We start from the raw sequence: 11,333 nt of genomic DNA, 5'->3' as shown, positions 1-11,333 counted from the left end.
TTGATAGGCTAATCCAACCTTTTGCTGAGGTGTAAAAGTAAATGTGCCTTTCACAGACAAAACAGTTGACAGACTAATAATAGAGGAGAAGAAGTCAGATGATGAAATGGATGGCCACACTGGAGCAATAGGAGTGGAGGGGTTGTCCACTGTGGTAAGTCCCGTAGTTCAAATATAACTCTGCAGACGTGTCAGTGTGCGGCTGGTCCTGGCAGCTGTGCCTTCTGTATATATAGGTGCACGCATGCATCTTGAGGGTTAGGTTCACACGTGAAGTTGTATTATTAAAGGACTGGGGCGGGATCTGTGTCCATCACCTGCCACTTTCACCTGCGAGCGTCAATCATGCTGCGCTGTGCGTCGCTTTCCTGACACGACAGTTCTAACTGATTGGTCAAGTCTTGCTTCAGGGGCGGGCGCTCCGGAGGCTTTGCTGAAATCCCATTGGACGAGAAGCGCCTTGGTCGACGTGACGCAGCTTGGAATTCCCAAAGTTCCCAAGTTCAGGGGAAGAGAGGAGCGTTGTTCTTACTAAAAAACAAAACGTTTTGAAGGGGAAAAAACAGCCGACGACTGAGCTGTAAGCAAGTGGGGTAAATAAAACGTCTTATTTGTGTTTAACTTGATAAGAGTCGAACAGGTGGGTGAAGCGCTCGCCAACAGCAGGGCCTGAGTGAGAACGCGGAAGAGTGGGAGTGGGAATATTCAGCCTACCATCCTTTGTTTACCATCATGAGTGAACCTTGATTTTGGTTGCTACAACAACCACGGCCCCTAAATTTTGTCTATCATATGTGCAAAACAGAACTGTAGCGCAGGTAGTGTTGTCGACAAGTGAGTATTATCCTTTGTTTGCTCGTTTCTGCATCAATGAGCTACTCGTGCCTGTGGTTTGACCATTTTTGGTAATTTAACTGCCACACAGATTGAGAGGATGGATGGGTCTGAATGAATGGTTGGCTGGAAATAGCAGCGGCGATTAATGTAATCATGAGATTCCTGTTTCTTCTGACTGAACCCTTTGTTTAACTGCGCAGCAGTATATTATGGATGCCACCATACCGTTACATAACTTGTATCAACGACAATCTGTGCTTTATCCCGTATGTGCGGTGAATTAGGTCCCAAACTGTGACGTTATTGTGTCCTCTTAGGCTGGCATTTACATAATAACCATCTAGTTACTGCAGGAAATTAGACATAGTTTATAATTCGTGTGTACTTTCATGTTTAAGAGTGTGCATACTTATAATTTTAATGCAATACTAGTAATTAAGTTACAGTCGGATTATTATGTCAAGATAATGCTTCTAAATCCCACAAGGCATATGGTGTATGTACCAGGCATGTTCAATGAAGGCACGTTATTTCTGTTTTCGTCTGCAGAATACAATTCAGCAGAATCTGCACCGTGCTGTGCCAAGTTGAGCCTGAAGAGGGCGATGTCTGACAACAGCAATAGCACAGGCAGTAGTGCGTCCTCAACCAACAGCTGGACCCTCCTCTCCCCCGAGGTAAGACTTTAAAACCAGCTCAAGAAACTTTCCTTGGAGACTTGTATGCCTGGATACAATTTGGAGCATGGTTATTATCCTGTCTCATCCTGTCTCATGAATACAGGCCCATGTAAAATATGAAATGTCTGAACTTGCAACCCTACGCCGCCCATAATGATAAAGTCATTGTGAATGTTACCAAATTATGACCCATTAGTCAGATACTGTCCAGTTTGAATGTGTAAGGCTTTTATTTTTTTCTTCCATAGCTGTTGTTGTGTTATTTTGTTTGTTTTATATGTCAACTCTATGTGCTAGCAGTTGTGTATGATTTTGTGACTGTGTTAAGGCAGAGCATTGAGGACAAAAATATTTCTGTTGTCATAATCAAAAGATCTATATAGATATATATTCAATTGCCAGTTTATCAAGTACACCTAAGTAAAACTAATGCAATCGAATACAACATCCCTGCATTAAATCCTCTTTCATGATGGTTATAGTGTTTAGATTTTGTCAAAACTGTTTTAGAGCAGTGTTGATTGGAGGCCATAGAATGTGGTGCTGTTGAATTTTATACTGAGAGGTAATATTTTGTTTACCTCTATCTATCTATATCAATGATGGTAGAAGACTAATTATGACAGCTGAGTATATACAGAGATGCTATAAGGACTTTGGTATATCAGATTCTACTCTGTTAACAAAACGGTACAACACAAATTAAAATAAAACACTGTGATTTCATTACGATGACCGACAAGGAAAATCAACATCTCCCTCGGCCCAGGGATTTGCGTCTAGGGGCGAGCATACAAGCCTGTATTGGTTGTGCTGTGAATGTCAAGGTCAGCATTACCAATAAGCATACTTTAGGTGTTAATGTGAATGCTTGTAGGAAGCCTGATCTTATTGTATCTTCTTACTCCACAGGAAGCTGCTGTTGAGAATGTGGGACCTGTGGACGACGGCACTGAGAGCCTGGGCGACGTCCCTAGTCTCTCTGAGGAGGTGGCAGGTACTGAAAGTCAAGAGGGGTGGAGCATTTACAGGATCAGTGGTCATGGGTTGTGGCATGGCTCATTTTAGACATTGAAGACATTGCTTTTAAAAACCTCTGCAGTTTCAAATTGTAGTGTTGACCCTGTGTTGATGTCATTTCAGGAGCTGCTGTGGAGTTCAAACCAAGTGACATTCCAATAGAAACTGTCCTGTCTGAGGAAGGCCATCAGGTTAGTACACAATAAACAATGTAATAATCCTATCAAGGTTTAAGCAAAGATACTAATGTCTGTCCGTGTTTTTGAATATCGTGCCACTAGAAAACCCGGAATCAAGTCATTATTAAGAGGACAAATCCTTACCTTACACAGTTATAACCAGATGCTGGTGATGTATTCTTAGGTCTAATGTCTTGTTTGATGGTGTATATTTATCTTGACCACATGTACATACTTACTGTCCAGCACACTATAGCTGCAGTCAGATTTATAAACATAAAAAAGGTATACATATTATGTTCTTCACTTTGTTGGCTTGACCCCCCCCCCCCCCCCAAAATCAATAAGCAGCACTAATTTCTATTTAACAAATTTTCAGTCATGTTGAAGAATTTTACAGATTGAAATATTTCGCAGATGGAGTAAGGAATACCAGTTTTTACACTGAAATGAGCCTCAATAGAATGGAATCCCTTTTGCAATAGATTACAGATTACAGATTACAACTGCTTCTGTCTGCCCATGCTAAATATAAATTAGACAGTTGAGACCTGTTCTCCTGAGATTATTAAAAAATCACTTAGGGCGGTATAGGAAGTCATTAAATGGAAGAGACACATTGTAGGCAATATAGTGCAAGGGAAATGGATGCACTGAAAAACAAAATCATAGAAATTTATTACTAAATAAGACCTTAATTGCAATGAAGATCACAAGAAGTGATATCAAAGTATAAAAGTATTCACAGATATCGTTTTTTCTCTCTGGCCCTTATTTCTAGGTGTGTCAAGAGACCTCTCCAGAGTCCAGTGAGGGTCCCATACCTTCTAGTCCAACCCGGATGAGTCCTCTTCCACACAACCCCCTTGACCCTGCAGATCTCGACCTGGAGAGTCAGCCTCCAGTTATACATGAAATTGATACCAGCTCCCCCAGTGACAATGAGCACCTAGGAGCCATACCCTTTGTCACCAACATTGATTTGGGGGCTCCACTCGATATTCCTGCTGCTGAACTCCCCCCATCTGAGCTTGAGGAGTCCTGCTCTGCTCCTCCCATGACTGAGATCCCTGTCTCTACAGAACCAGTACTTGACACGCCTGCAGATATGGGGCCAATTCCTGCGAGTCCTGCTGGGGAGAGTCTTGTCTTCACTGCTGAACTTGAGGTTAACATCCCCACAGAGACCATCACAGCCACTGATCCTCCCTCTCATGTTGACGCAGATATCAGCTTTGTTCCAGAAAGTACAGAGCAGCCAAGTCCAGTCACAGAGAGGCTGGTGACAGAAGACCCCATTGATGAAAGCCCTGCGCCAGAGACTGTTGGTTCAGTAGAAGCAGAAGAGGAGGCAGCAGAGCCATCAGAGACAGTGACCCAAGATGAGAGAGAAGAAGAACAAGGTATGGGACAGATAATGCATGCAAGCTATGTCAGCACATGGCACTAGAGTGATTTTTATTTAATTCAGAGAAATAGTCAGTCTTTTTTTCTAAAACACTGGTTCCTAAATTAGGGATTCTTCATTTTTTTATCTTTTTTCTTGTGAAATATTAGATGCTTCCAACTCTCCAAACCTTCAATAACCCTTCAAATACAACAAGAGATAGAAAAACCACTGTTCATAACTCCTGTCAACCCTGAGGCTATAATCTATGACAATAATTGCAAGAAGGCATTGCTTCCTTTCGTGGGTTCACAAGCCAGAAGCACTGGGAACCACTGGTGTAATAGATGACACTATACAATCACACTGGTCACACACAGTGTATAGGTGCAGCAAGGCAATATAGCATATCCACATACTAACATATATATTGTGTGTCTTCGCATCAGGGTGTGTATTCACTATTTTCCAACCCTTTGTAGTCTTGGTGACATTCTCCAGCCAATTTACACCCCCAAAAATATATACTTATATAAAAGACTCGAGCACTGAAATTGTTCTGCAGAAGAGCAGAGTCCTTTCTGAAGTGAAGTCATGACTAGAATAACCTGCTATGGGGCCTCAGGGCTCCTACTGACCCCCCTTTCCCCTCTCTCTCTCTCTCTCTCTCTCTCTCTCTCTCTCTCTCTCTCTCTCTCTCTCTCTCTCACAGTTTTGCTGTGTGGTAATCATAAATACAGGTTAATGTAGAAATATGTACATATCTACATTTTGACACATTTAACATACCAGGGCATTATACCAAGTAAAGTTATAATTGATCATATTACCATAAAGCAACTGCCACACAGTGAACATTGGGCAACATTTTGTGTGCTCCTGGGGGGGTCTGCGGCCCCACAGCAGTTAACAGCTTTGCCAATTTGGTAGCACAGTCTTGCGGGAAGTAAGTGGTTTATGGCTCTTTGTAATTAGCACTAGTCAATAGAAGCAGAAAATGAGAGTCCTCTTGCAGAAGAATTGGTTAACATGTTTCTTATCTGTGTCACGCTAGCAGCTGGAAAGAGATTTATCAGCATGACAGGGAAGCGTACACCCCGCTGAGAAAATGAGAAACCCCCATGCATGAAATTACTGTTGTTGTAATTTAGTGAGAAAATGTCATCCATTTCCACAAGCATCACTGACTTTTTGTCAGCCTTTTTTTTTTTTTTTTTTTTTTTTTTGCACACTGTTTACACACTGTTGAGTTTTGCAGTTCATGTATTCACTTAGATTCGAGTATTTTCTGTGAGGCATTCTGCCAGTAGATAATTCTGATTTTGGAAAGTTCTGATCTTTCTGTAGCTGAAGATGTCGAGATGATTTGTTGAAGTGACTCAGGGCCACATGTGGTTTAGGTTTAGGGGCAATATCTTCTCTCACAAAAATACGTTATAAAATGTGACAACTCTGCTGTCTTGCCAGTTCTTTTTTTCATTTTGAAAATCTGTTTCCTCTTGCTGCCTTTCTACCTCAGAGCCATCAACTAGTTTTGATTTGGGCGACACAAGCAGCTTTGATGATGGACTGAGGAGGAGGAATGTGCCCTCTTTCGACGCACCGAGACCAAGAACATCAGATGAAGAAGATGAGGATGAGGAAGTGGAGTTCAAGCTGGCTGAGAAAAAGGAGGAAAAGCCATGGTTCTCCTTGAACAAATGCATTGTGGGCGCTCTGATCCTCCTCTTTTTAGGTTCCCTCTTCCTCTCAGGTGAGTTCCTCTCATGCCTAAGCCTGCCTGCTTGCTTCTGTTTTTTCGAGTCAGATACAGTAAGAGGGACGACTTTTGCTCATAGTTGCTTTAAGCTATATATTAACAGTGAGATTGAAGCCATGTTTATGATATTTATTGCCTAATACTTGAAGATGCTCATGTTAAAAATGATCAGAATAGTTGCACCTGTATACACCTGTTGCATCAGAGATTTGAGAGCTGTAGTGTTTACTGTAAATATTGTCAGAAAATGACATCATTACGCAGTTGCTTATTAGACAATGCCAGTATTAACAAATTGCATAAGCACATTTATTTGCAGCTTTCAGCGATAGTTCAGTGTCTGCTTTTAGATCTTGTTGACTAAGCTGAACTGTGTCAACAGGTTTCCTCTCTGACCTGGATTATGGTAGGTCCAGTACTAAAGATAAAACAGCAGTGTAAGCTTCTGCACTAGCTGGCTAACACTCAGAGGCTTTTCCAAACACTTATCTGGCCTGACACTTCATGCACTGGCAGCAGAAAATGGCGAATAACACGCATTTTGAATTGTACAATAACACTCTTTATCACTGTTTTGGAGGACTCACTGGATGATAAAAGGTGCTTAAGTTGAGGCGAAGATGATCTGTTGTAGGCAGTTTGCTTGGCAAGGCAAATATATCATATAATTTTTTACTTGTAATTTTAAATAAACAGTTTCTGTGTAGTGCACAAGTAGTGGCCTGGGCTCATAAAATGCACTTCACAACAAAAGCATCTTCTGTTGTTGTAAGACCGCCTGGCAGCTGTGTGTCAATAAGAGTGTCTGCGGTAAGACTTGTGTGAAAGATGTATTTTCTTATCTGACAGGTGACTTTGATGCCTCTGAACTGAGTGATGGAGAACAAAGCCAGGTCTGTTCCTGCCGTCTCTCACTTCACTTACTCAATCTCAGTGTGATATGCTGCCCAGTATGTGTCTATACAGAACTAACTAAAGAAAACTTGAGTCTTAAAACTTTAGAGACAAAATATGAACGGATAAAAAAAGACTGGATTATTCAAAAATATTTGTATTATTCATTTGCCAATGATTTTCAATCCAGGACTGGCTTAGCAGTGATCCACAGGATATGAAAGAGTTATTGGATAAACTGACACAGGAAAACCAACAAATCGCTCTGCTAGAGGCTCAACTACAGGTCAGTATACAGTCTTATTAATGCTAATGATGTTGTCTTACACCGTCATGATGTTTCAATAAATATTTCTGAATATCGTCCAAGTTGTCCAGAACCTGGATTTGATTAACCATCTATATCTTTCCTTATCTTTCAGTCTCAGAAAGAAGAACTCGACTCAGCACTGAAGACAGTAGCAGCAAGTGGTGATGAAAAAGGTAAAGCAGATCTGGAAAAAGAAAACACAAAATTGAAGGAGGAGTTGTCATCTCTGCCTGAACTGAAGAAAGAACTGGAGAGTCTGAGGGCCAGGGTGACTGAACTCAACCAGCTCACAGGTATGATGTGGCATTTAATAGTCTTTGCCGCGGTATTTTGCACTCATTTAATATTTATTTAAATGATAATGCAAATAGAAGGGTGCCGAGCAATAAAATCTTTTGACCTTTATGATCAATTTAACTTTGATATCTTGCTTCCTTCACAGCTGATCAAAAAATGCCACCGGCTACTCCCAGTTCAGCCCCTCAGCCTGGTGACAAAGCTGGTCAGAGTAACCAAAAAGCAGCTGGACCTGAGAGGACAAAGGACACGAATGAAGGAGGCAGGCTGAAGGAGGAACTCCAGAGACAGAAGGTTCTTTTGGAGGAGAGCCGAAAGAGACTGGAGGGGATGAAAAAAAATGGAGGTGGCAGGAAAAACGTCAGAGATAATTTGGAGGAGATCCAGAAGAAGCTTTCTGAACAAGTTGAGAGGTGGGGGAAGAAGAAGCCACAGGAGTCCAAATGGAAAGGGAACAAAGGCAAAAACACTGAGCGGGACCACAGGAAGAAAGAAGAAAAGAAAGAGTGGAGAGGAGAGAAGGAGTGGAAGCACAGCAAAGAAGGAGGATGGAAAGACAAAGAAGAGAAGAAGGAGAAAGAGTGGAAGTCTCAGAAGCAAAACTCTCACAAAGAGGCATGGAGGAAACACCAGGACGAGTGGGAGAGGAAGAAGGACGAGCGCAGAGTGGACAGAGAGGAGAGGAGGAAGGAGAAGCCGTGGCACAGCCGGCCTAGTAAAAACTCTCACCACCACAACCATCATCATCAGGACCAGCAGCGCCATCAGCAGCCCCGCCAGCCTCCTCAGTACAACCACAACGATTTCTGGAGAGACCAGGAGCAGAAGCTCCGACGCAACGTCCGCCCCCAGCTGGGCTGCAGCTCTGTGGACGACTGCGCCAGCAAGGAGGGGCTCTACGCAGTGGAGCTGTCCGAATTTGAGGAGCTGCTGGAGGGCTACCTGAGCAAGCTGGAAGGGTCTTCATCCGAGAGCAAGGACAAGATCCGAAAACTGACTGCAGAGTTCTTTGAGGACGGCGTGTTTATCCACGACAGGGTTCTTTTCAGCGACTTTGCTGAGGACATAGCGGACATTCTGGAGGACATGGCGGATGTTTTAGAGGATGACGGGGAGAAGGATGACGACTCCCTGGAGGAGGAGATGGAGGAGTTTGAACGAGAAGCCCTCTGGAAGTTTGCTGCCACAGCTTAAGTAGAGACACTTAGGGGAGAGGAGTAAAATCCAACGTTTAGATACAGCAGAAGCGGTGGTTTTATAGGACATTTCTTGCCTACCTTGTCCTCTTCAGAGCTGTAATTGTAGTAGCTTCTGGTACAGAGTGGTTGTGCCTCTCATAAATGTGTCCCTCTGAGTCTATAATTATAAGCTAGACTTGTACTTGTCATTTCAGACTTAGTTGTTGTTACCTACCTCTGTCAGGTCATGCCTCCTAATGCAAAGTCCTTCAGTAATGTGTGTGTATTTTCCTCTGCTATATAGTGTTTTTTCAGTACCTAGTGCATGTTGCAGTTCATAATGTAAATTCCAACTGATAATATTCAGATCACACTAAAAACAGGGTTTTAAGGAGATGGTATTTGCGAATAATTCTGTAGAGCACCAGTGCAATTGAGTTAAATCTATTCATACAAATAGTGTCAGATAAGTTGTCCGTTACACAAAGACATGTTAAATTGACTGTTAAATACTTTTCTGTCATTTGACGTTCTCCCTTGTCTGGGAATACAACCTGTCTCTACTCCGAACAGGTTAAAACAAATGCTAAGAAATCTTTGCAGATACCATTTGCCTCAAGTCAGGTGAAACTGTCTGATCCCAGAGGATGAGCTCCCACTTCTTTCAGTGATAAGAATAAGATCAGGTCAGACCAGTTTTGTGTCAGCAGCTCTTTAGTAGATTTAGGCAAACACACACACACACACACACACACACACACACACACACACACGCAGTGCTGTTTCAGAGCCCTAAAGCGTTTGGTTTCTATATTTGAAGGACTTTTCATTCTCCGACTCCCAACTGTCAGTTGACAGCAGATGTGTGGAACAACCAGGAACCAGTTTATGAAACATTCACGTCAGTGCTGCTAAAAAAAAAGCAACAGGATAAACTGATATATATATATATACAGCCATAGTTGGATTGATGACTGCTAAACCACTTTAGCACTTTTCCCAAACATTCACTTTTACAGCAAAAGGGTTTTTCTTACTATTTACTTCTTCTTTTTTTTTTAGACCACCAGTCTGAATCCTACATTCTTTTAGTGGAATGTGGCCATGGGGACCTCCAACACATGATCTACATATACTGGGTATCCCAGAGCACGCCGAGTAAAACATATAGAGTTTAGTGATCTTTAGTAATCCCCAAAGTATTTCATTTAATGAATTTGTTCATTTGTCTAAATGAGATTGGCAACTAAACCAGTTAGTTTTTTTTCATATTCCTCATATTTTATTAGCAGGTTGCTGTAAATTGACATGCACAGAAGTAACGTAGTCGTAGCTGTTTGATCATAGAAAAAAAAGAAAACTTAGGAAGCTGCTACATTTCATTTTGTTGAATAAGTCAGGCAAAGGTAAAACAAGAATGGGACAAAACAGTGTCTATAAAGTATTGCAGCATTACTTTGTAGTTTTTTTCAGTTTTCGATCTTAGTCATATTTGATCATGAAGGTTTCCCTCTTTAGGTGGATGCGAAGTTAAAATCGACAGATTGTGATTGTTAGTTCTCATTTTTCAGTGATTGAAAGAAGCTTTGAAGTGTTAAATATTTATTTATTCTGTCACTACACTGCAATTCTTTTCCTTATTTTAAGCTAGAAGAACCACAGACTTTTTCATATTAAATGTGGAAATGTTTTTTTCAGTTACTTTGGTTTTCAGAAATTTAGTTTGCCAGCTATTGCGTACGTGCCTTTAAATGTTAGATTGGACAAGAGGTCTTTGACTCAATTTGCTTCTGCTAGTTTAAAAAGAAAATAAGTTTACACTGCTTGCAGTTTCACTGTTTATAGGGCAGAGAATGAATGTCAGAGGTTTACTTGTGTTGAACAGATTCTTGTTAAACATCTTCTCTGTTGTTTCTACAGAGGAATTTTCTTTCAGTTTTTAGACCAAAGGGATCAAAAGAAAGATTAACCAGAACAGATGGATCCTTTAATGAAACACATTTAAGAAAGTTTAATCAGTATCTGAGACATGTTTTTGTCTTTGTGGGACAACAGTAGGGATCTGTGCTTATTGATAATGTTGCCAAGATGTGCATGTAATTGATCCCTGGACAGATGTACTGATAAAATTGGATCATTTCTAGTTTTCCCAGCATCAGTTATGTCCTCTTTTAGGAATTCAGTGTTAAGTTGAATAAATTTTTCACCATTAAGAAACTGTAAATAGTGTCATTATTTAAACATATTCGGAAAGAGATATTGCAGAATATCCCCTGAGTCAGCGTTAAGAATCACAATGAGCTGTGTTAATGGAACTATTATCCTACTGAAAAATTTACAATGATACCCAGACTCGTGGCACCTTACTCACTCTCTTTTGCGAAGTTGTTGGTATGACAAGTATCCATTATCACAGCTATGATGCCCAACTAAAATATTTACACTCAGATTAAATACTCTGAACAGGAGCTTACACATTCACAGGCACAAACTCACTTCCAGCCGGGCCTCGTACGTGAAGCAGCCAGTGTGGGAGTTGGTCATTGACCTGATATGCTGCTGAACAAGAATGTAAGCAATGATTGAGAAGAAGTCAGTCGCTGTGAAACCCCAGAGAGCGCTTGTCATTCTTTGAATTCTACAAACAAGTCACCATGCAAACATTTCAAGAGAGGGCCCTCTTAACAACGTTAATCCCCAACTACAAAATATCAAACAGACAATCTTGAGAAAAAAAAGTGAAAGAAAGGAAAAAAAAAAAAAAACCTTCTTGTTGTCCTTAAAATTCAACA

The 11,333-nt window shown here is 41.2% G+C and overlaps 1 protein-coding gene across 3 annotated transcripts; it reads left to right on the top strand.

Moving 5' to 3' along the window:
* The first annotated feature begins 493 nt into the window (after window positions 1-493).
* On the top strand, window positions 494-10,752 carry LOC111223231 (pre-B-cell leukemia transcription factor-interacting protein 1-like). 3 transcript variants are annotated; one of them, XM_022747295.1, is made up of 12 exons: window positions 494-593; window positions 1,387-1,514; window positions 2,261-2,344; window positions 2,430-2,514; window positions 2,661-2,728; window positions 3,498-4,119; window positions 5,623-5,856; window positions 6,245-6,268; window positions 6,712-6,755; window positions 6,947-7,042; window positions 7,179-7,359; window positions 7,509-10,752. In XM_022747295.1, exons 2-12 carry the CDS (start codon window positions 1,443-1,445, stop codon window positions 8,555-8,557), a joined length of 2,559 nt encoding a protein of 852 aa, XP_022603016.1. In that variant the 5' UTR covers window positions 494-593; window positions 1,387-1,442; the 3' UTR covers window positions 8,558-10,752. The 3 variants fall into 3 exon arrangements, with proteins under 3 accessions (XP_022603016.1, XP_022603018.1, XP_022603017.1); XM_022747297.1 differs by lacking the exon at window positions 2,261-2,344; XM_022747296.1 differs by lacking the exon at window positions 6,245-6,268.
* The last annotated feature ends 581 nt before the right edge of the window (window positions 10,753-11,333 follow it).

This window comes from Seriola dumerili, unplaced genomic scaffold (genome assembly GCF_002260705.1).
Source record: "Seriola dumerili isolate Sdu_G_001 unplaced genomic scaffold, Sdu_1.0 BDQW01000110.1, whole genome shotgun sequence".
Taxonomy (NCBI): domain Eukaryota; kingdom Metazoa; phylum Chordata; class Actinopteri; order Carangiformes; family Carangidae; genus Seriola; species Seriola dumerili.
This window is presented reverse-complemented; position numbering and strand designations above follow the sequence as displayed.